At 37.4% G+C, this 25,914-nt stretch overlaps 1 protein-coding gene across 3 annotated transcripts in view; it reads left to right on the top strand.

The window, feature by feature from the left end:
* Positions 1 to 25,914, top strand: part of CHN1 (chimerin 1) — a 214,678-nt gene that overhangs the window by 52,264 nt on the left and 136,500 nt on the right. For all 3 annotated transcript variants that reach the window (XM_017856959.1, XM_017856961.1, XM_017856960.1), the window contains 2 exons: positions 4,384 to 4,422; positions 12,309 to 12,364. In XM_017856959.1, the coding sequence (XP_017712448.1) occupies positions 4,384 to 4,422; positions 12,309 to 12,364 (95 nt within the window). The remainder of the gene's footprint in view (positions 1 to 4,383; positions 4,423 to 12,308; positions 12,365 to 25,914) is intronic.

Genomic DNA, 25,914 nt, shown 5'->3' on the forward strand with positions numbered 1-25,914 from the left:
TTTTTTTTTTTTTTTTTTTTTTGAGATGGAGTCTTGCTCTGTCACCCAGGCTGGAGAGCAGTGGTGTGATCTCGGTTCACTGCAGCCTCTGCCCACTGGGTTCAAGCAGTTCTCCCTGCCTCAGCCTCCTGAGTAGCTGGGGTACAGGTACCCACCACCTAATGTTTGTAATGTTTGTATTTTTAGTAGAGATGGGGTTTCATCATGTTGGCCAGACTGGTCTCGAGCTCCTTACCTCAGGTGACCAGCCCGCCTTGGCCTCACAAAGTTCTGGGATTACAGGTGTGAGCCACCGTACCTAGCCTATTACTCATTCTTCAAGCATATATATTTGTGTGTATGTTTTGTTTTTTCATTTTATCATTTATTCCTTCTCTGATGCTCTTTCTTTCTTTATGTAGATTTGAGTTTCTGACTTACATCCTTTCCCCCCTCTTTTTGAAGAATTTCTTCTAACATTTATTTTTTGTCAGGTTTGTTGTGATGAGTTCTCTCATTTGTTGTTTGTCTGAGAAAGTCTTTATCTTTCCTTCTCATTTGAAGGATAATTCTAGTGGATATAAAATTTGGAGTTGTTATTTTTTTCTTTCTTCAACATTTTGGATATTTTACTCCTCTCTCTTAATGCTTTTATGGTTTCTAATGAGAAGTCTGCTTGTAATTCTTACCATTATTCTTCAATGGAAAAGTTATTTTTCTTCTTGCTTCTTTCAAGATTTCCTCTTTGTCTTTAAGTTTTCTGCAATTTTAAAAAAAATTTTCAGGTTTTATATTGGGGGTTCATGTGCAGATTTGTTACATGAGAATATTGCATGATGCTGAGGTTTGGAGTACAGGTCCTGTCACCCCGGCAATGAGCATAGTGCTTAATAGGTAGTTTAACTCACCCCTCTCCTCACCTTCTGGTAGTCCATAGTAGACATTGTGTCATATTTATATCCTTATGTGCTCAATACTTAGCTCCACTTATAAGTGAGAAGATATGGTATTTGGTTTTCTGTTCCTGTGTTAGTTTGTTTAGGATAATGGCCTCCAGCTGCCTCCATATTTTTGCAAAGGACATAATTTCATTCTTTTTTTTATAGCTGTTTAGTATTCCATGGTGTGTACATACCACATTTTCTTTATTTTATTTTTCATTTGTTTTTCAATTTATTTATCTCAATAGGTTTTTGGGTGGTGTTTGGTTACATGAATAAGTTCTTTAGTGGTGATTTCTGAGAAATTGGTGTACCTATCACCTGAGCAGTGTACACCATAACCAATGTGTAGTCTTTTATTCCTCTCCCCGCCCATCGTTTCCTCTCACTCCCCAAAGTCCATTGTATCATTCTTATGCCTTTGCATCCTCATAGCTTAACTCCCTCCTATAAGTGAGAACATAACGATGTTTGGTTTTCCATTCCTGAGTTACTTCACTTAGAATAATGGTCTCCAATTCCATCCAGGTTGCTGCAAATGCCATTATTTCATTCCTTTTTATGGCTGAGTAGTATTCCATGGTGTGTATATATATGTCTGTCTCTCTCTATATGTAGATAGATGTATATACCACATTTTCTTTATCCACTTGTTGATTGATGGGCATTTGGGCTGGTTCCGTATCTTTGCAATTGCGAATTGTGCTGCTATAAACATGTGTGTGCAAGTGTCTTTTTCATATAATGACTTCTTTTCTTCTGGGTAGATACCCGGGAGTGGAATTACTGGATCAAATGGTAGATCTACTTTTAGTTCTTTAAGGAATCTCCACATGGTTTTCCATAGTGGTTGTACTAGCTTACATTCCCACCAACAGTGTAAAAGCGTTCCCTTTCACCACATCCACACCATCTATTATTTTTTGATTTTTTGATTATGGCCATTCTTGTAGGAGTGAGGTGATACCATATTGTGGTTTTGATTTGCATTTCCCTGGTAATTAGTGATGTTGAGCATTTTTTCACGTTGTTTGCATATCATCTTTTAAAAATTGTTTATTCGTGTCCTTAGCCCACTTTTTGATAGGATTGCTTGTTTTGTTCTTGCTGATTTGTTTGAGTTTCTTGTAGATTCTGGATATTAGTCCTTTGCTGGATGTATAGATTGTGAAGATTTCTCCTATTCTGTGGGTTGTCTGTTTGCTCTGCTGATTATTTCTTTTGCTATGAAGAAACTTTTTCATTTAATTAAATTCCATCTCTTTATCTTTGCTTTTGTTCTGTTTGCTTGTGGGTTCTTGGTCATGAAGTCTTTGCCTAAGCCAATATCTAGAAGGGGTTTTCCAATGTTATCTTCTAGAATTTTTATGGTTTCAGGTCTTAGATTTAAGTATTTGATCCATCTTGAGTTGGTTTTTGTATAGAGTGAGAAATGAGGATCCAGTTTCGTTCTTCTATGTGTGGTTTGCCAATTATCCCAGCACCATTTTTGAATAGGGTATCCTTTCCCTACTTAATGTTTTTGTTTGCTTTGTTGAAGATCAGTGGGCTGTAAGGATTTGGCTTTATTTCTGGATTCTCTATTCTGTTGCAGTGGTCTATATTCCTATTTTGATACCAGTACTATGCTGGCTGTGGCCTTATAGTATAGTTTGAAGCTGGGTAATGTAATGCCTCCACATTTGTTCTTTTTGCATAGTCTTGCTATGGCTGTGCAGGCTCTCTTTTGGTTCCATATGATTTTTAGGACTGTGTTTCCTAGTTCTGTGAAGAATGATGGTGATATTTTGATGGGAGTTGCATTGAATTTGTAGATTACTTTTGGTAGTATGATCATTTTCACAATATTGATGCTACCCATCCATGAGCATGGGATGTGTTTCCATTTGTTTGTGTCATCTATGATTTCTTTCAGTAGTGTTTTGCAGTTTTCCTTGCAGAGGTCTTTCACCTTCTTGGTTATGTGTATTCCTAAGTTTTGTTTTTGTTTTTGTTTTGTTTGGTTGGTTGTTTTTTGCAGCTTTTGTATAAGAGATCGAGTTCTTGACCTGATTCTCAGCTTGGTCACAGTTGGTGTATAGCAGAGCTACTGATTCGTGTACGTTAACTTTGGAAACTTTGCTGAATTCATTTACCAGTTCTAAGAGCTTTTTGGATGAGTATTTAGGGTTTTCTAGGTGTGCGATCATGTCATCAGCAAACAGCGACAGGTTGACTTCCTCCTTACCAATTTGGATGCTCATTATTTCTTTCTCTTGAAGCAGACATATTTGAACACTCCTATGGGGTCCCAAGCAATTTCCACATGATTTAAAATTTCCATGTTATGTTATTATGCCCACTATTAGTAGTCTTTCTATAACCCTTTTTCTCAAAGTATTTGTGTGATTTTTGATAACACATTATAAACCAAGTGTGATATTGCAGTTTGAAGGTTGCAGATTGGAGGCTGAATGTCTTATGTCTATGACCATTTTACCTTAGCTACTTGTTTAGTTTTCTCAATAAACTTTCCAGGGACTTTTTTGCTTCCTTGAAGATGAAGATTTTAGGATCAGATTGCTTAATGGGTTCATGTTGGTTTCCAGCAGAGCCAGGTCATGTGGCTGGCCATATCTTTATACCAAAAAATGTTTCTGCAGTCTTGGCTATATAGTCTTTCAGGCAGAGCTTTTGGCTGGCAAAATTAGCCCCCAGCTATACTTTACTGATGAGAAGCCAGACCACACTGGCTCCTTCTCCTCTCTCTGATTACTTCACGTCCCTCATGTGTTTGTATTTTCATCTCTTTCCACTTCCTATTTATACTGTCTCCTACATCTGCACTCAGGCAACGTGAGGGGAAATGGACTTGAAGAGCAGATGTTCACCTCATGTTCGTTGTCGTTCCCTAGATACACTCTCTTCCATTGAAGTGTTTCTCATTTCCTGGTTTTGATTGTCCAGGATGTGTGAGGACTGAGATCTGAATCTTGCTGTTCTCTCTTCATGTTAGTAAAACCATGTACATTGGAATCCCCTAAATATAATGGGGGAAAATAATAGAAATACTTAACTTTTGGGGTAATTAAAATTATTAATCTGGTAAATTTGACTGAAGAAGAAAAGTTCAATAATTTTAGGGATCTTTCAGTAAAATAATCATTAAGCCCAAAGAAACAAAGCCTTTGTTGACTTCTTACTTCAGTGATAGTAAGAAATGAGTACCAGCAGTAAAAGTTAACCTTGATGTTTTATGTAATAAGCAGTTGAATAAATACAATAACTTTCTTTAAACATCTTTGTAAAATTTCTCCAACTAAGTAAGGACCAAGGCTAAAAAAAACCCTTGAATGCCCCTTCATGCCTAGCACAATACGTCGAACAAATAGATCTCAAATATATATTAAATGAGTTAATTATTAAAATGTCTCATTTAAAATGTAAGTATTCGGTAATGTTAATTTGATGTTTTTTCTTTCAGATACAGATGAATATAGACCTCCTGTTTGGAAATCTTACTGTAAGTCTATAAATAAATTTAATTTTGTGGGTTATAGTGCTTTATAAGTAATATAAAAATATGGGATTATTAGATAGAAATTCCATTTTGTATCCATTGTTGAAAAATTAATTTACGACAAGGTTTGGGAATAGCATAGAAGTAATTGTGGTTAAGTAAGTGTTTCCACAAAGTCTGTTCAGTATATGGTTTTCTGTCTGGAATGCATTTCATCCCTCTGAGCTTGCATGAATTTCATGTAGTGAAACTTGAGACCACTTGTTAAGAGTGGCTAATAAAGCTAATACAAGGAGACACTGAGAATTCAAACAGTCTAATTATTTTCAGGTCCTGTTTCTTTATGTGAAGAAAGGAATATTTAAATGACAATAATTCAGGAGGCTATGTTGACAGAAAGAATAAGTGAAAAGAGGCAAAAAAACAAAAACACAAAAAAACAAAAGGTGATCTAACTTTTAAATAATTACTTTACCAAAATATAAGGGAGATACTTGATTCCATGCTGCTTTTTAAACTGCGTTAGGATAAATATTTCTTTTTAAACGTCTAGGGTTTTAGTTCTTTGTTTTCCTTTCCTTGTTTTCTAGAGAATATTGTTTCATCAAGTAAAGGATATTTCAGATTTTAAGAGTTGAAATAGGGCTAATATAATCAAAATAGTTTTAAAATTTATGAATGCATTATTATGGAAAAGCACTATAAGTTCTTGTTTATTTCTGTAGTTGAATTAGCAACCTAAGAAACCTGTACTTTAATTATAGATTAACATCTTTGTAAATGTTGAGGTTTATTATAAATTTGATGTTTGTAGGTTGCTGAAATTTGCCGACTGAAGGAACAGCGATTCAGATTCTCATTGGTCTTATGTTCTCAGAACAGATAATTTTGTTTTTAATAGGTTGCCACTTTGGGCTAATTATAAGTAAAACATGAACAATCTCTAAAAATATTGCCATAGATGCTTTGCCCCAATGCTGCTGGTGCCTTTTCTTTTTCCCTTGGGAGTATAGTTATACGAATGTGTAAAAATGACTAATGTTCTTTACCTCCTAAAGATTTTGTCTCGTAATCTCATTGGCTGGAAGCCTATTTAAAATTCTTCTCTGGCCGGGCACTGTGGCTCATGCCTGTAATCCCAGCACTTTGGGAGGCTGAGGCAGGTGGATTGCCTGAGGTCAGGAGTTTGAGACCAGCCTGGCCAACATGGTGAAACCCATCTCTACTAAAAATACAAAAATTAGCTGGCTGTGGTGGCACACACCTATAGTCCCAACTACTTGGGAGGCTGAGGCAGGAGAATTGCTTGAACCAGGGAGGCAGAGGTTGCAGTGAGCCAAGATCATGCCATTGCACTCCAGCCTGGGCTACAGAGCGAGACTCCATCTCAAAACAACAACAACAAAACAAAACAAAACAAAAAAAAAAACTTCTCTGCATTTTCTGGTTTTCAGTTTATCTTTATTTTCTGACTCTGACTTGCACCCTGCACATTTTTAATGTAAGAACATTTATGAAGCCTCAGACTATTATTGAGTTTGTGGTAATCTTTTCCTCCATGAAAAATATCAATTACTAAATGTAGTATATGCAATTGGTATTTTTTGTAGCTTCACATATCTTGCATGTCTTGCAGTAGCTATCATTTGTTTTAAAAAATGGCATTTATGTAATCCCAGCACTTTGGGAGGCTGAGGCGAGTAGATCACCTGAGGTCAGGAGTTTGTGACCAGCCTAACATGGTGAAACCTGTCTCTACTAAATACCAAAAGATTAGCTGAGTGGGGTGGCGCATGCCTGTAATCCGAGCTACTTGGGAGGCTGAGACAGGAGAATCCCTTGTACTTGAGAGGCAGAGATTGCAGCAAGCCAAGATCGCACCATTGCACTCCAGCCTGAGCAACAAGAGCGAAGAGCAAAACTCCGTCTCAAAAAAAAAAAAAAAAAAAAGACATTTAAAAAAAAAAGAGATAGGCTATTACTTTGTCGCCCAGACCGTCGTTCAGTGGTGCAATCTTGGCATGCTACAGCCTTGACCCCCTGGGCTCAAGTGATCCTACCACTTCAACCTCCTGAGTAGCTGTGACCACAGGTTGATTTTTAAAAATTTTATTTTGTAGACTACAAGGTCTCACTGTGTTGCCCAGGAAGGTCTCCAGCTCCTGACCTCAAGTGATCCGGCCTCCTTGGCCTCCCATGTGTTGGGATTATAGGTGTGAGCCACTGTGCCCAGCTGAGTCTTTCTTTAATAAGACTATAATTCTGTTACTGAGTTTTATCATTTCTCTTAATGACTTCAGTGTCTGAACTCCCCATAATCATTTTAATAGTAGAAATGTGTAGGAAATTATTAAAATAAATATTTTATCTTTTGACTGTCAAAGGAAAAAAAACTTCTGATTCAAGGAAATTTTATAATTAAACTATATTAAAAGCAAGTGGAAAATCCTTTTAGAAATTTTCTTATAAGATTATGATATTAATCTTCCAAGATTTGAGTATGTACAAATTTTAACAAATGAGGAAACATAAAAATTGCAGCCAGGCATGGTGACTCAGGCCTGTAATCCTAGTAGTCTGGGGAGACTGAGGTGGGAGGATTTCTTGAGCCCAGGAGTTTGAGGCCAGCCTAGCCAATATAGGGGGATCCCATCTCTACCAAAAAATAAGAAATAAAACCATTAGCTGGGCATGGTGTTGCCCTCCTGTGGTCCCAGCTGCTTGGGAGGTGGAGGTGGGAGGAACTGCTTCCAGGGTGGAGGTGGGAGGATTACTTGGGCCCAAGGGGTGTGGAGGCTGCAGTGAGTTGTGATCAGGACTCTGAACTCCAGACCCTGTCTCATTCATTTATTCATTCATATTAAATAAATAAATGCATTCTAATGATGACTTTTTATAATCCTATAGATGGTTACTGTGTTTGTCAAATTCCGATCTTAGAAAAAAATGTGATTAAGTTGAACTTTTTGTTTATATTATCTTTACCACTCAGTTTTACAGTTTTTACAACCAGCTCTAAATAATCTTCAGTAAGATATTTATTAATTGTACCTTAAGGACTTCATCTCTTAGAGTCTTTACATTTTAGTAGGAAAAATTGTAAAGACTGACAGGCCTGTAATACCCTGATGTCATCAATAGAGACTGGAATTTTAAATAACTGAGGTAGTAGGCATTGTTCAGTTTCCTTAGTATTTGAGCCATGACAATCTTAGGCCAGATATATGTATACAGTTTAGAATTGATAATTGACAATATTTTCTACTAATACTCTTTGGGACCGACAAACTGTAATACTTCAGCACTTCTGTGATGTGACTTAAATTTAGTTATTAAAAAATTCTTAAAATGGTAATGAAATAGACATGGGCTGAAATTTTAAAAATAGGTATGTCAATTCATGTAAGGTGGTACACCCATTGAAAGCTGCTCAAGAAGTTCTAATTGTTCACTTCTGTAATAGATCTATAAAAGTAAACAAGATGATTTAATGTCAAAAGTTGCTACATGTTAGTGTGTTTTGTTTTTCTATCTTTGGCATGGTGGAATCTGAACAGCATTTCACAATTTGATTCTAGAAGAAACTTATTTTACCCATGCCTATCTTGTACTTCTTACTGTTAGTTCTACTGATCTTGTTAAAATGTAACTCTGAAGTCTTACAAATATAAACCAATAGGGAAATAAAATTAGCAAGAAGTCTAAGTTGTGGACTCTTTTTAAACAAATATGGTTTTATCGCTTTTCAATACTTGTTGTGCGAATTAAACCAGGAACCTTACATGTAATAAATGAGGCAACCAAGCCAGATTAGGACTCTGAGACAGTAGACCATGGAGACCCTGTCTATAGAGAGTAGCTCAAAATTAGCATCTTTTATTGTCTTGTTAGACTCTGGGTTCCATATTTCTAGATCTGAGTTTTCAAGAGAGGCTGGCATTCTCTTTTGCTTTTGTTGTCCTTAAGTTTCTTAATTTTTTGATGTTAAAAACCTACTCAAATTTAAAAGACAGCAAACAAAACACATGTGGGCCAATTTTGACTTCAAGATACCAATTGTGATCTTTGGACTTGATGAACAATTTATTGTCTGTAGGGATTGAGAATTTCATTAATAAGTATATACGATTGACGCTTCTAAGGTGATTGAAGATATTAAGTACTTTTATCATATATTCCCTCATCTTGAATTTAGCTATTCATTTTTGATCAATCATTTAATGATTGTGCTGATTTAAATTCAGCTGAGTTCCAATTCAAATTATCAAAAATTCTAAACAGAGAGAAGGGCCTGAATTAGACTTCATTACTTTGCATAATTTTTTAATGATCTTTTTGATAGGTGTTTTTTGAATCCAAATTTGTTATATTTGTTATAAAATATCCAAGACTTGACCAGGCACAGTGGCTCACACCTGTCATCCCAGCATTTTAAGAAGCCAAGGTGGAAGGATCACTTGAGCTCAGGAGTTTGAGACAAGCCTGGGTAAGATGGTGAAACCTTGTCTCTATAAAATACAAAATTAGGCTGGTCGCAGTGGCTCGCACCTGTAATCCCAGCACTTTGGGAGGCCGAGGCGGGCAGATCACGAGCTCAGGAGATCAAGACCATCCTGGCTGATATGGTGAAACCCTGTCTCTACTAAAGATACAAAAAATTAGCCAGGCGTGGTGGTGGGCGCCTGCAGTCCCAGCTACTCAGGAGGCTGAGGCAGGAGGATGGCGTNGAATCCAAATTTGTTATATTTGTTATAAAATATCCAAGACTTGACCAGGCACAGTGGCTCACACCTGTCATCCCAGCATTTTAAGAAGCCAAGGTGGAAGGATCACTTGAGCTCAGGAGTTTGAGACAAGCCTGGGTAAGATGGTGAAACCTTGTCTCTATAAAAATACAAAAATTAGGCTGGTCGCAGTGGCTCGCACCTGTAATCCCAGCACTTTGGGAGGCCGAGGCGGGCAGATCACGAGCTCAGGAGATCAAGACCATCCTGGCTGATATGGTGAAACCCTGTCTCTACTAAAGATACAAAAAATTAGCCAGGCGTGGTGGTGGGCGCCTGCAGTCCCAGCTACTCAGGAGGCTGAGGCAGGAGGATGGCGTGAACCTGGGAGGTGGAGCTTGCAGTGAGCTGAGATTGCACCACTGCACTCCAGCCTGGGTGACAGAGCGAGACTCTGTCTCAAAAAAAAAAAAAAAAAATTAGCTGGACGTGGTGGTGTGTGCCTGTAGTCCCAGCTACTTGGGTTCTGAGGCATGAGGATTGCTTGAACTCGGGAGGTTGAGGCTGCGGTGAGTTGTGTTTGTGCCACTGTACTCCAGCCTGTATGACAAAGTGAGACACTGTCTCAAAGAAAAAAAACAGGAATTAAAAAAAGCAAGTCTTAAAGGTAGATTAACCATTGGTAACCACTGGTAGCCAATCAGGAAGCATTTGTCTAAAAGTTCCTCTTTATGAAACAGAGCTTTATCCTTAATTGAGGATCTGAAAGAAACTGAAAAGTAAATAACTTTATGTGACTGAATGTTAAGAAAATACTATACCCTTTGAAACTCTGATGAAACAAATTTGAAACCCAGATCAATTCTCATATGACAATATTGTCTCCCCTTTTTTCATAGTGGCTCATCTTAATGTATGCTTACTGAACAGGCAAATGCTTTATTGCTGATAACCAGATACAAAGCACAGTATTTGTGCTTTGAGTCAAAATCAACATTTTACTTTCTGTATTAACTTTTAATGTTCTTCTTGACTATCATTCAGTTCTTAGAATTGGGTTTTCATAGATGGCAGCACTTTCCAGAGCATTTTCTTGACAAAGGGAAATACCAATGTTTTGAGAATTACTGATCAAAGTAGAAATGTGAACTGAATTTTTACCTTATGGTTACCAATATGGAGGAATGGACTTGAAGAATCTTTTTTTTTTTTTCTTTTTACGTTTTTTAGAGACAGGGTCTCGCTATGTTGCCCAGGCTAGTCTCTTGAGCTCAAACGATCCTCCCACCTTGGCCTCCCAAAGTGCTGGGATTACAGGTGCGAGCCACTGTGCCTGGCCCTTGAAGAACACTTCTTTCTTACAAATGATGTTTTGGCCGCTTTTCAGGAGGGTGGAGATTTACACATATTATGGGGTGATACACATGTACTTTTCATTATCAGGGCCAGACAAATTTGACTTTAGTGCTTTTTCTTCCCTTTTCTACCTCAGAATTAACTCTCTTTGTGTCATCTCTGTAACAATATATAAAACTGTATCCACAGGAATAGTTCTTATTAACTCAATGAAATATGGGTATCTAAAACTATTTTAATGTATTACTTCTCTTGGGGACTTCTGCCATCAGGAGAAAAAGGTAAAGGAACACATTTCTACCAGTGGAATTTAAACATAATTGATGAAGTGGCTTTGTGTTTGATTTTTAAACAGTAAAGCTGTATTTTCTCAGTTCCTTTTAAATTATAGCATTGCTCTGATACTATGTTTTAGTGAGGAACTCAAGATGCATCCTAGTAATCAAATATTACTATAAAGAATTTTATGTATTAATACCAGTCACCTACGCATAATAATGAGTAATTTTCATTGAGCATTTAGTATGAGCTAGGGACAGTTTTACATCTTTTATGTAAACTATTTATATCCTTAAGTAATCTGTGAAGTAGAAATTATTATTAATCCCATTTTGCAAATAAGGAAAATGAAGGCACAGAATGCAGTGTTAGTGACAGAGCCCCAGTGTTCAGTCTCCAGATTGTTTGATTCAAGAGTTCAAATTCTTAACCACAGTGCTGTATCCCCTTTGCATACAAGTACACACGGTGATTGTATCTGTGTGTGTTCACTGTTGTTTGTATAGAGAGAGATAGTGTATATATACACACACATTTATATATACACACACAGGCTAATTATGTATGTGTGTATATATGTATAGTCTAATTGTATTTATTCTATATATGTTCCTATGATGTAGATGAATCAGTGTGGTCAGAAGTAGAGTCTGTGTAATGATATCCATTTGAAATCTGAGTCATCTGTTACCTGATGGTCCCAGATTACTGGGTAGTTTGATGTTATGTTGACAAAATATCTTAAGTATTTAGAATATTAAATTATATGTGATTATATATGTAGAAATAGAAAAAAACTCTAAGAGATAAACTTAGACATATGTAGCCACACATCCTATTCATTCTTTTTTCATTTTAAATAAAAAAGCCTGAAGTGAGGCTAGAAGGAAGTCATGGTATCGGTATAATTTTCACTGATACATTTTCAGATGCCCTAAAAATGATCCACTCTTTTGGCAAGTTATTTGAATATCTGAATTCTTTCTTTTGCTATATTTGCCCTAGTTGAATAAGCAGTGGTAACTTTGGCTCAGAACTTTTGTTTTTAGGGAAAGAGGAAGATTATCTTTGAAGATAGATGTTTGTAATATAAATAGGGGAGAAAAACAGTGTATCCATTACATTTAGCCTATAAATCTTAATTTTAGTTTCAAGCTTGACAATAACATGCTTTAAATATATGTATATATAACCATTATTGATTTATATCAAAGACATCCTTTAATATCCCCACAAAGAATTGGGAAAAATAAATGACCACATTTCGGAGAACAGAGCCAAATATCCAGCACTGACTTGTTACAAGGTAAAAAGACACTTGTTTGGATTATGATTTTTCTGTTTGTATTGCTCCTGAGCTTTCACTAAATGTAGTTTTGTTTACTTTCCTTGTTTTGTTCATAACACCATTTAATAAATAAGGTTATACCAGTTTTCTTGTGAACATAAAAGCAGCCAGGTTTTATTTCTAATATATTGATAAGTTCTATGGAAGGGACATTGACACTTTTTGTTTCTACCTTCTCACAGTGTATCAGCTACAACAGGAAGCCCCTCATCCTCGAAGAATTACCTGTACTTGTGAGGTGGGTGTAATGAAACTGCTACCAAAAAATGTCTATCAACCATCTGTTTCCCAAACTTTCACCTTCTTCAGTGACTTGGTTGTTTGTGAGATGAACCACTTAACACTAATTGATATCATAAAATTATAACTTGAATACATTTTTCTTAATCCTTCTCATTTGATTTAACTTCCACTTTTTAGTGGACTGTTGGGAACACAGTATAGAATATGACCATACAGTTTTAAGGGTTGTTCGTATTCTTTCCCGTTAGTTCTTACATTGTTTTTTCATTGTTTAACATTTTTTTAGAACAAAGTTTGAAGCCATCATTGTAGGATTATTGAATTCTTTTTTACATTGAAATAAGTGTTTAACTTATGATCTTAAAAATGAACAAAAGATATGGATAGTTCACTAAAAAAAAGTTATGATGTATGACAATATATGTAAAGATGTTCATATTTCATTGATAATAAGAGAAATGCCAATTAATATATAGAGAGATCATTTTTACTTTGCAGATTGGCAAAAGTTAAAAGCTCAGAATATACTTAATTGGCAAGCCTGTGAAGAAACAGGCACTTACATTGCTGACTGGAATGTGACATAGTGTAATTTAATGAGAATTTTATAGTATCTACCAAATTATACCTTCACCTACCTTTGACTTACCAGTCCAAATTCTAGGAATTTATCCTGATGAACCACCTGTCCAAATATAGAATAACATATACTCAAAGTTTTTCATTGTAGGATTGTTAGTAATAGCAGAAAAAACCTAAATGTCCAGAGGAGACGGATTGAATAGAATAGAATACTAAAAAGAATAAGGAAGATTTCTATGTACTGATATGGAAAGATTTCCAGATATACAATGTATATAGATATAGTAAGTATGGTCCCTTTTTCATATGAAAGAACAGAAAATAAAAAATATGTAGTCTGGCCAGGAAAAGCAGCTTATGCCAGTAATCTCAACACTTAGCGAGGCACAGGTGAGAACAGTTTGTTCCCAGGAGTTCAAGACCAGCCTGGGCAACATAGTGAGAGCTTGTTCTCCACAAAAAGGAAAAGTGTATTTATAGATATAGTTTATTTTTGCAAAAGAGAAGCACAGAAAGGGTTAAACCAGAGACCAGTAAAATAATTATGATAAGGATTGGATGAAGAGCACTGTGGAGGAAATAGGGATGGGAGTGAGATTTTTCTAACTCTGATTTTATAGTTGTGAGTTTTGCCCCATGTAACTGGTCATGTATTGAAACAAAAAAAGGTAAAGAAAAGATGATTTTTAAAAAGCAAACCCGGCTGGCCATGATGGCTCATGCCTGTAATCCCAGCACTTTGGGAGGCTGAGGCGGGCAGATCACAAGGTCAGGAGTTCAAGACCAGCCTGGCCAACATGGTGAAACCCAGTCTCTACTAAAAATACAAAAATTAGCTGGTTGCGGTGGCAGGCGCCTGTAATCCCAGCTACTGGGGAGGCTGAGGCAGGAGAATTGCTTGAACCTGGGAGGCAGAGGTTGCAGTGAGCTGAGATCGTACCACTGTACTCCAGCCTGGGCAACACAGCAAGACTCCATCTCAAAACACACACACACACACACACACACACACACACACACACACACACACACAAAAGCAAACCCTAAAATTGAATACAAACAGGAACAAATGAGCCTTACAAATTCACGACATAATCACCAAAAAAATTAACTTAAATAGCTTTTATTTATTTATTTAACTTTTTATTTTTTTGAGACAGAGTCTTTCTCTGTCACCCAGGCTAGAGTCCAGTGGCGTGATCTGGCTCACTGCAACCTCAACTTCCCAAGCTCAAGTGATATTCCTACCTCTGCCTCCCAAGTAGCTGGAACTACAGGCATGTGCCACCATGTCCGGCTAATTTTTGTATTTTTTTTGTAGAGATGGGGTTTCGCCATGTTGCCCAAGCTGTTCTCAAACTCCTAAACTCAAAGGATCCACCCACTGTGGCCTCCTAAAGTGTTGGGATTACAGGTGTGAGCCAGGGCACCTGGCCTTTTAAGTTGCTTTAAAAGCTATATTTTAAATTGACACATAATAATTGTACGTATTTGTGTAGTACAGAGCAATATTTTGATACATGTATACACTGTAATGATTAATTAGGGTTATTAGCATATCCATTACCTCAAATATTTATAATTTCTTTGTGTTGAAACATTCACAATTCTCTCTTCTAGCTAATTGAAAATATACAATAAATTATTTGTAACTCTTATCTAGGATAATTTTATATTTATTAACCAACGTGTCCCTATCCTTTTCTTTTCTCTACCATTCCCAGCCTCTAGATACCACTGTCTTGTTCATCTTCTGTGAGATCAATTTATTTAGCTTCCACATATGAATGAGAATGTGCAGTATTCATCTTTCTGTGCCTTTCTTATTTCATTCAACATAATGTCTTCCAGGTTCATCTATGTTGCTGCAAATGACAGGATTTCATTCTTTTTAATGACTGAATGGTATTCCATTGTGTAAATAAACCACATTTTCTTTATCCATTTGTCTGTGGATGGACACTTAGGTTGATTCCATGTTTTGGCTATTGTGAAAAATGCTGCAATAAACATGAGAACACAGACACCTCTTTGACATACTGATTTCCTTTTCTTTGGATATAACCCCAGTAATGAGATTGGTAGTTCTATTTTTAGTTTTTTGGTGGAACCTCCATACCATTTTCCGTAATGGCTGTATTAATTTGCATTCCCACCATCAGTGTATGAATTCCCTTTTCTCTGCATCTTTGCCAGCATTTGTTTTGTCTTTTTGATAGTAGCTATACTAACTGGGGTGACATAAAATATCTTATTGTGGTTTTGATTTGCATTTCCCTGATGTTTAGTGATACTGAGCGTTTGTCCATATCCTTCTTGGCTTAAGTAACTTTTAAACATATTATTCTGATTGTACAAACTCAGAGGGAAATATTCTAAGGACAAAAATTGCAAAAGGCAGAGGTGAGAAGACAGCTTGAACCCAGGAGTTCAAGACCCGCTTGGCAATATGGTGAGATACTGTTCTCCACAAAAAAGAAAAAAAAATAGTTTATTTTTGCAAAAGAGAAGCACAGAAGGATTCAACCAGAGACCAGTAAAACAATTATCATAAGGAGCAGATGATCAGATGTTCAACATGTGAACATTTACATAGTTCAAAAGTCACAACTATATAAAAACAGACTTAGAGAAGTCTCACTCCCATCCTTAACTACATGTGTAGTAAGCTTGAAATTATTTTGTTTGTAATATAGGATAGAGCAAAGAAATAATTTTACTGGAGTGGGGGAACCAGGGTTCTTAGGAGATATTAATTAGGAGAATGGGATGAAATTAGAAAGTGTACTGTGGTATTAGTTTTGAATTGGTAGCATTAATATTAACTCATAGATTTTAAAAATTTGTTTTCCATCTCAGTCCAAGGAAAGGGCCTAGAAGCCCCAGTAAGAATGAATATATCCAGGGTCTAGATTTTGGGTTCCAAATATGGCTTCCTACCAAAAGGAGGCAATGTTCCTTAGAGAAGTTCCTGATTTCTTAATGGGGGACAAAGAGGTCCTGGAACATATTGTGTCGCAAAGCAAGAACGTGCTCAAAAACTGATGGGGACATGTCAAAAAGGCACAGGAGCCTGTTTGAAAGTTTCCTACCCTCAAAACTTGGAACAATTTGAACATCCAAAAGAATAATGGTAGGTATGGATTATAACACATTATGTGAAAGAGAATTTGTAAGTCCATAATTGTACTTTAAAATTGAAAAAAAAAAACTCACTTTGTTACAAAGAGAAAAAAGGGGAAAATATAAAGTTGTTTTTTACAGAAGAAATGACACTTAAAATGTAGAAAAAATATAAAATTACAAAATCACTCATTTGCACTAATGATTGACTTCAGGCAAGGATCATCAATCATTGGATGTTAAAACCATTGGGTGAAAGGCTGTAGGTGAACAGGATATTTACATGGTCTTAAGGTATGACAACACCAATTATGTGTTAATTGCAAAGAGAAAAATATACCTTTATAGTGGAGAGATCTGGTGGTCAAACTTAGCATTACCTGTAATGGGACAAACTGACATGTGTCTCCTAAAGTGATGCAGTGAAACACACAGTATCACCCATATAATATTTTTGCCAAAACTCTTTGACTTAAATCTAACTATAAAGTACGAATCGGACAAGTTCAGAGTGCATACATTCCATAAGACATCTGCCCTGGGTTTATAAATAATGTCATTATCACACACACACACAAAACAGAATAGTGGTGGGACGATATAAAATTAAAGGAGACTAAAGAGACATGGCAATCAGATTCAAGGACGTTGATCGGGTCCTCAACTTTATACATGTATTTTAAAGCTATAAATTTTGGGTACAATTGGATAAATTTGAGTATGGACTGTATTGGGCAATATGGAATCATAATAACTTTCCTAGATGACACACTATTGAAAAATAATTACTTCTCAGCTGGGCGTGGTGGCTCACGGCTATAATCCCAGCACTTTGGGAGGCCGAGGTGGGTGGATTATGAGGCCAGGAGATCAAGACTAGCCTGGCCAACATGGTGAAACCCCATCTCTACTAAAAACACAAAAAATTAGCCGGTCATGGTGGCACATGCCTATAGTCCCAGCTACTCAGGAGACTGAGGTAGGAAAATCGCTTAAACCCTGGAGATGGAGGTTGCGGTGAGCCAAGATCGCACCACTGCACTCCAGCCTGGGCAACAGAGGAAGGCTCTTTATAATCAAAAAAAAAAAACAAAAAAAAAAAAAAAAAAAAAAAATGAAATAAAATAAAAGAAAATTAATAAAATATTTTTCTGTTGATTAAAATATTAAAATGGATTTTGTCATTGTGACATCTGTTTTAAAACACAATATAACTTTGAAAATATATAGTTACAAAGAGAACCAATTTAGAGAATTAGATAGGAGTTGCATGGGATTGTCTTTTGAATGTCCAGTTGCATTTTAGATATATGTAGATTTCCAGTCTGTGTATTTGTAAGCATAGAATAAGTGTGAAGTACTTGATTATTGCCTTTCATTGCTACTATGCTGTGATCAAGGATGATTAAATAATTTGCATGTAATGGGAATTTTTAAAATGCTATTTAATAAGATGTTTCATTTTGTTTCATGTTGTATTCAGATATACTTTTTAAGTATGTGAGAAACTGAAAGTGAGAAATTGGCAGTACTTTGGAAAGTCCTGAAGTATTTATTAGTAAGACTATTATCTTTATTGAAAAATAGCCATATTATTCCTTTCTTAAAATAATTTGAAACCACACACATGAAGATGTAATAAAAGAATAAAGAAAAGTTGAGGAAATAAAACAGCAAAATGCCAGTAGATTGCAGTGCTGATTGAGGATCAATGTAATTGCGTGAAAAGTGTTTCACAGTTATAAAGTATATAAAACTCTGAAGGCCAGTATGATCCAGGTTTTCCTGAATTAAATTGTTTTAAAAAAATTCATTTGGCATGACATTAAGGTACGATAAATCAATGGAACTCACTTTTAAAGGGCTAAGCTGATGTGGTCAAAGTAGATAGCTTTCTGATGATTCACCCTGATGCAGAGACACAAGATAGAATAAGATACTGGAGGAATAGATGGATGTTAGAGTCTCTGAAAATAATTTCTTTTTGTTTACCTTTGCTCTATGATTGATTGAATGCTGCCATCCCCTGAGGAACTAGACCAGTTGTATTCTGTCCTTTGGTTAAAAGCAGGCACGAAAGCATTGAAAAACCAGAAAAGCAAATTGTACAAGTGATGTTTTCCTACTTAAATTGAGCAATGTATTCATCATTTCCACTTTGCAATATAAAAAATATTTATTATATTAACTTTTCACAATATTTTGTGAAATATTTATGTTTCACAAAAATGTAAATTTTTTGTAAATATTTTATGTTTGTTAATATTTTAAAATATTTATATTTTTTTCTCCAAAAATTAGCCGTCATGTTTTAATAACTAAATTGGTGGGCAAGGAATGCTGTTCAGAATGAAAGGATTTACTGTGACTGACTCTCTTGTACACTGTAACTATCCTTACATATTATTCACAGCTTATAGTCTGTTATTTCATGTTAAGCACCTGGTTGAATTCAAGTAAATGTATATATGTGTGTGTGTGCGTGTGCACGCATGCACATGTATGTATATAGAGTGACCGAGTAGACACGGGTATAAATTACATAGGTATAAACTATATTTATTTATTACATAGGTATAAAATCTATCTATCTAATTCAGATGGAGATATGAGAGAAGCTCCATATCTTTTGTTCACTGATATTAATACAGTGTATTTGGCATCTGACCGTTATTAAACATGGTCCTTCAAAGTGGACGCATTTTTTCTCCTGCTATCCACACAGTGGGAAATGTAGTGATTTTTTTTTAAACACATAAAACCAAATTTCTATTCCCTATGATACATTTTTCAAGATAGTATTGCAGGGATTTGGATAGCATTTTTTTTTTTTTTTTTTTTTTTGAGACGGAATCTCGCTCTTTCGCCCAGGCTGAAGTGCAGTGGCTCCATCTCGGCTCACTGCAAGCTCCGCCTCCCGGGTTCACGCCGTTCTCCAGCCTCAGCGTCCCAAGTAGCTGGGACTACAGGCGCCCGCCACCATGCCTGGCTAATTTTTTTTGTATTTTTTCAGTAGAGACGGGGTTTCACTGTGTTAGTCAGGATGGTCTCGATTTCCTGATCTTGTGATCTGCCCACCTCAGCCTCCCAAAATTCTGGAATTATAGGAGTGAGCCACCGCACCCGGCCTGGATAGCATTTTTGAGTACAGGTGCACATTATAGTAACAATGAGGTTGTCTTTCTCTAGGCTAAATGGGTAAAGTAGACTGAGGCTGGACAAAATGTACGGAAACGCAAGTCAGTGCTATTAATGTAATGAGAAATGTAGATAAAATTACACAATTTACACTGTATTCAAATTCTAATTACAATACCAATTAGAGGAATACTGAGTATGTATTTTGGTAGCACATGTTTTATTTTTATTTACTTTTAATATTTTTTTTAGGTACAGAATCTTGCTCTGTTGCCCGGGCTGGAGGGCCGTGACCCAATTTTAGCTCACTGCAGCCTTGCGCTGCCAGGCTCAAGTGATCCTTTTACCTCAGCCTCCTGAGAAGCTGGGATTGCAGGTGTGCACCACCATGCCTGGTTTTTTTGTTTTGTTTTGTTTTGTTTTGTTGTAGAGACAAGGTCTTACTATGTTCCCCAGGCTTGTCTTGAACTTGTGGGCTCAAGCAGTCCTCCTGCTTCAGCTTCCCAAAGTGCTGGGATTATAGGTGTGAGCCACCGTGCCAGGCCAACACATGTTTTAAAAATGTTTTTCTTCAGACCTACTTATAGAAGTAGGAAATTGACTGTAATCATTTTACTCGTCTCCCGCAAGCAGATTATGTTCAGCACCTAGGTATGCTGACTGGTGTGTAGTATAGGTTGTTAAATGCTTGTAGAGTGAAATGAATGAATGAGATATCTTTGTCTAATTTATTTTTCAATACAATGTTCTTATAATATGGCTTACAAAATGTGTGCATTAATACCTATATCTGTTAGAGATGCTCTGGTTCTTTCTGTCACATGTATGTATTTGTTCATTCAATCAGCATTCTTGGAGGGGCTACCATTTCCCAGGCCCTCAGGTTTCAAGTCAAATAAAGCAAGATCCCTGTTCTGAAGAAGCTTCCAGTCTAGGTGGGGAATGGAGCAGTAGCTCAACCTTTACTTAGCATTGAAGCGCAGAGTTGGTAGTACTTACCTTGATACATATATATGCAGCTCCTCTGGCCAAGGGCAGAGTACTTGTGGGAGAGTGGTAAAAGATAAGTCTGGAAAGCTAACCAGGCATTAGTAATGAAGGGTTCTATGTCCTAAGCTTAGAGTTTAGACTATAGAAGTGAAAGTATTTTAAGCAGGAGAAAAACAAGATTGATTAGGCTTAGAAAGAACATCTGGCTGCAGGGAATAGGATGGATATTTTAGAGACAAAAAGACTGGTTTAGGAGGCTATTATGATAGTCCTTATGATAAGTGGAAAGAACCTACAAGACACTGGTTCTGAGAATAGTCAAGAGGGATTAGGAAACGGGAATATTTAAAGCAGTAGAATTCTCAGGACTTGGTGACAAGATGGTCATGGGTTGCATGGGAGTCTAGTAGATTTTCAGGAACCAGTCGACTCTCCTAATCTTCTCTCATGTCATACTTGCTTGGCAAAACTGCAACGCTATTGCTATCTCTGCCTATTCTGTACATTCTGCCAAGTAACAGTATGGCTGGAGGACAATGAAATATTTCGGAATTTCTGAACTTCAAGTTGGTACTTAATGCTCCCTGTACTGCCTTTATTCATGTCACACCCTTTCTCTCTTCTCAAACCTCTAATACAGGGGTCCCCAAACCCCGTGCCACAGACTGGTACCGTCTTGTGGCCTGTTAGGAACTGGGCACCACAACAAGAGGTGAGCAGCAGGCAAGTGAGCTAGTGAAGCTTCATCTGTGTTTATAGCTACTCCCCATCGCTCACATTACTGCCTGAGCTCTGCCTCCTGTCAGATCAGTAGTGGCATTAGATTCTCATAGGAGTGGGACCCCTATTGTGAACTGCCCATGCAAGGGATCTAGGTTGCATACTTCTTATGAGAATCTAATGCCTGATGATATGTCACTGTCTCCCATTATCCCCAGGTGGGACTGTTTAGATGCAAGAAAACAAGCTCAGGGCTCCCACTGATTCTACATTATGATGTGTCATGTAATTATTTCATTATATATTACAATGTAATAATAATAGAAATAAAGTACACACTAAATGTAATGTGCGTGAATCATTCTAAAACCATCCCCTCACCTCTGACCCCGGTCTGTAGAAAAATTGTCTTCCACGAAACTGGTACGTGGTGCCAAATGGTTGGGGACCACTGCTCTGATACCTGACTCCCTCTCCTAATTTTCAGCTCATAATTTTGTATCCTACTTTACTCCTGCCTTTTTTTTTTTTTTTTTTTTTTTTTTTTTTTTTTTGTCTTTACTTTTAGTATCTTTTTAAGATACAGAATCTTGCTCTGTTGCCTGGGCCATCAGAAGGGAACTTCCACAAACTCCCACCATCACATCCACCCAACCATCAGCGTTTGTGTCTGTATGTTCTGCATTCTTGCTTATCCTCATAGAAGATAGCCAGCTCTTCACTACACTGAACCTCATTTCCTCTCATCTGCTTAAAGATGTAATCCTGGCAATTCTGTCCTTTCCTCCACCATCGACAGCTTTTCCCTTTCTACAAGATCGTTTTTGTCAGCCCACAAATATCCTATTATTTCTCCTATCTTAAAAAGTTCTCTTGACCCTGCTTTCTCTATTTGCCTCGCTCAATTTCTTTGCTTTCTTTTGTAGAAAGTATTTCAAAGTGTTGTCTGTACTTGCTGTCTGCCACTCCAAGCAGAACTGCTTTACCAACTGCCACTCCAAGCAGAACTGCTTTGGTGAGGTCAGCACTGACTTCCACATACATACAAATCTAATAGTTGGTTTTTCTCTCATCATCCCATTAGGAGCATCTGATACAAGTGATGACCTTCTCCTCCTTGATACATTTTCCTTACTTCGTTTCCAGGATACTACATTCTTTTGTTTTTTCTCTTGCCCCACAGTCTATTTCTCTGGTGCTACTTCAACCTGATCTCTTGATTTTGGGGTGCCCCAAACCTCTCCTCTTTTCTTCTCTACCTATATTTACTTTATTATGATCTTACCAGTTTCAGGTTTTAATGTGACTTACATTTCCTTATATGTCCAGTCCTTTCTCCCAAACACACACACACACACACACACACACACATATCCAATTTCCTACTCTACATCCCCTCTCGTATGCCTAATAGACATCTCAAACAGAAATAGCGTGTTCAGAACAGAACTTTCTATTACCACAGCCTTCCATATTTCAATTGATGGCAGTTACTTAATTCTAGTTGCCCAGATCAAAATTAGGAAATCATATTGGGTCCACCTTCAGAATATGTCCAGAATCCTAACTGTATTAGTCTGTTCTCACATTGCTATAAAGAAATGCCTGAGACTGGGTAATACATAGAGAAAAGAGGTGTTTAATTGGCTCATAGTTCCATAGACTGTACAGGAAGCATGGCTGGGGAGGCCTCAGGAAACTTTTACTTGTGGTGGAAGGCAAAGCCAGAGCAGGCATCTTCACATGGCCATAGCAGGAGGAAGACAGAGAGGGGGCAGGCGCCACACACTTTTAAACAACCAAATGTTGTGAGAACTCTATCACAAGAACAATACTAGAGGGAAATCCACCCCCCAATCCAATCAACAATCACCTCCCACCAGTCCCCACCTCCAACACTGGGGATTTCAGTTCAACAGGAGATTTGGGTGGAGACCCAGATCTAAAACCGTATCACTAACTTTTAGTGGTTACCTGTTTTCATGGCTACCAATTGAGGATGAACTGTGGAAACTGTGAGATACTCAGCAAAATCCAGTCTTCCTTTCTTTGGAAACCTGGCTAGCCTAAATTTACCCAGCCTCTTTTAGGTACTTATGTCAATTTGGCAGTTTTCTCTAGTGGAACAGACATTAACTTTAATGCTGGACCCATTAAAACTTTTTGCCAACTTAAATCCTGCTTGCATTCAGATAAAAACATCTCCACAAGGAGATGGTGTAGCTACAAGATGGAGGGGATATGGATGTAGGATGGTTGTCTTGCCAACCTGAGTACATATACAGGAATGTTATATAAACAAGAAATAAACTTATGTTGTGTATAGTTATATATTTAGGTTGATTTGTGATAGTAAATTATCCTACCTTACCACACAGTAATCCCTCAGGAGGGTTACTGAGCTAGTTCTTAACTGATCTTTCCCCTCATAGTCTATTCCCAGCACAGAGTAATCTTTTTGAAACCACAGTCAGCTCATGTCACTCATCTGCTCAGAACTCTCCATTGGCTTTCCCTTTCACTCAGAGTAAAAGCCAAACCTTCACAATGCCTTATAAGGTTCTCTCTAACTCATGTCTTACTACTTCCTTGCCTCCTCTTCCCTGCCCCCTTTCTGCTTCAGCCCCACCAGTCTTCATGCTCCTCAGATACAGCAGGTGTGATCCTTTCTCAGCCCTCCCACTGACTCCTCTTCCTGGAATGTTCTCTCTGATACACACTTGACTCATTCGTTCATATCCTTCAAATCTTCCCAGCGAGGCCCATTGTGACCACTATGTTAAGAATTATACTTTATCATCCCCCCAGCATTCCCAGTCTTTTCCTGTTCTACTTTGTCTTGTCTTCACAACACTTTTTCCTTTTGTTACATACTATATAGTTCACTTACTTATTATTTATTGCTATTTTCCCTTACTAGAATGGAAGCTCCATGCAGGTAGAGATTTTGGTCTGTTTTGTTTATCAGTATTTCCCAGGTTCCTGGAACAGTGCTTGACACATAGTGGGTGCTTAATAAAGACTTGTTAATTGAATGGATGGGAGGTACAGTGTGCTTGTTTTATACTTAGTCCTTTGTAGAGGACATGTTCTGCTCGGTGGGAGCATTGAGTTTGGCACAGGAGTGGGAGGAAAGCACTCTAATTGAAATTAGAGTTTGGCCACTGGTTGCACTATGTGCTCACACAGCCTATTTTGGTTCCAAAAAAAAATAAAGATTCACATGCTTATATATCTTGGTATTGTGATAATCTGTTATTTAACACTTATAATATGCTTTGCAGATAGAAGCTTTTTATATGAATGCTGAGTGATAGCTGTGAATTATTGAAACCAACCATTTATTTAAAATCATCCTATCACTCAAAGGCTTTTTTTTTTTTTTTTTTTTTTGCTATATGTTTCTTTTGAAGTGATCTTTTAGTGCTATCTTTTGCTCCTGTTTAAAATTTAGCTGTAGTAAATTCCTATAATTATTACCTAGGCATCCATCTTGAATATTAAGTTGGACTTTTTCATACCAGAAACAGGGCTTAGTCACCCCTGACACAGTTTCTATTTCCCTACCTCCTGCCAGTTTCTTAATGTTGCCGATCCAGATATTTGCCTTATGCAGCCTCCTTTGTTGACCTCCCTTCGGGCCAGCTAGGTGCAGCCTGCTTGACTTGCCCCCTCTAACCCCCATAGCCTGCATGGGCTGCCTAGATATGTCTCATTGACCACCTCTGAGTCATAGCATGACTCCATGGAGCTCATGCCTGCTTTCTGTAAGCCCGCTGGTAACACCCTGGGCCGTAATAAAGTGCTTTGATCTCTTCCTTTCTCTCTTGTGATCCCACCTGCTGGTTGAGCATGCAGGTGGCTTCCTCACTTTTCTGGCATTTTGAGGTGTGCTGTCCTCTTCTCTGCAATAATCACCAAGTAATACACTGCTTCTGTTATGTCATGCACTTTGTTTTTTTGTGTTTCCTTCTCTGTGTCTCACCTGACATATCCATACCTGATTCTCCTCCTGGTCAGGGCTCTCCTAGAAAGTGGCTATCTTGGGAGAAATAAATTGGACACAGGTCAGACAAGAGCCACAAGTGTATCTGCTGGTATAAACAAGTTTCCTGTGAGAGGGACACCTGGTCATGGGTTCGAGACTTAGGCATTAGGCCATCAACTGGATAAAAAAGCATCCTGTGAAAGACAAGCTATGCACATCCATGACCACTTCCCCTGGAACCCTGTTAGGGCCGGGCTTGAATTTATAGCCACTTTCCATAGAGAGACTACCCCATCACTAAGAGGAAAACACACATCAGAGTTCACAAACAAGTAGTAAGATATGCATTGGAGTAAAAGTCTGTAGTATACTAATGTAGACACACATTTGTAAAACTGAAGATCACTGTGACAATTCCAAAAGGAACTTCTCTACCAGTTAACTGTTAAATAAACAGATTAGTAGTTTCCACACCTTAACCACTACTGGTTCCTTGAATCTAAGGTAGGAAAATAGTGAATACAAAGACGTTTGAATTATCAAACTTACGTATTATCCTTTTCTAATGCAGTCTGAGTTTTTGAAAACTGAAAACCAAAAAAGTAATCTTAAGAAGCTGAGTTTTTCGCAAAGGTTTTTTCTCAAGTTTTTTCCTTTTTTTGAAATAGAGTCTCACTCTGTCACCCAGGCTAGAGTGCAGTGACGCGACCTCAGCTCACTGCAACCTCTACCTGCTGAGTTGAAGTGATTCTTATGACTCAGCCTCCTGAGTAGGTGAGACTACAGGCATGTACCACCATGCACGGCTATTTTTTGTATTTTTAGTAGAGGCAAGATTTCACCATGTTGGCCCAGCTGGTCTTGAACTTCTGACCTCAGGTATTCTGCCTACCTTGGCCTCCCAAAGGGCTGGGATTATAGGCATCAGCCACCATGTCTGGCCTTTGCAAGTTATTAAGTAGTATTTATAGAGTATTAAAGAAAAAACTGTAAGTATTCTTTAT

The sequence above is a fragment of the Rhinopithecus bieti genome, unplaced genomic scaffold (genome assembly GCF_001698545.2).
Source record: "Rhinopithecus bieti isolate Rb0 unplaced genomic scaffold, ASM169854v2 scaffold_43749, whole genome shotgun sequence".
Classification (NCBI taxonomy): Eukaryota; Metazoa; Chordata; class Mammalia; order Primates; family Cercopithecidae; genus Rhinopithecus; species Rhinopithecus bieti.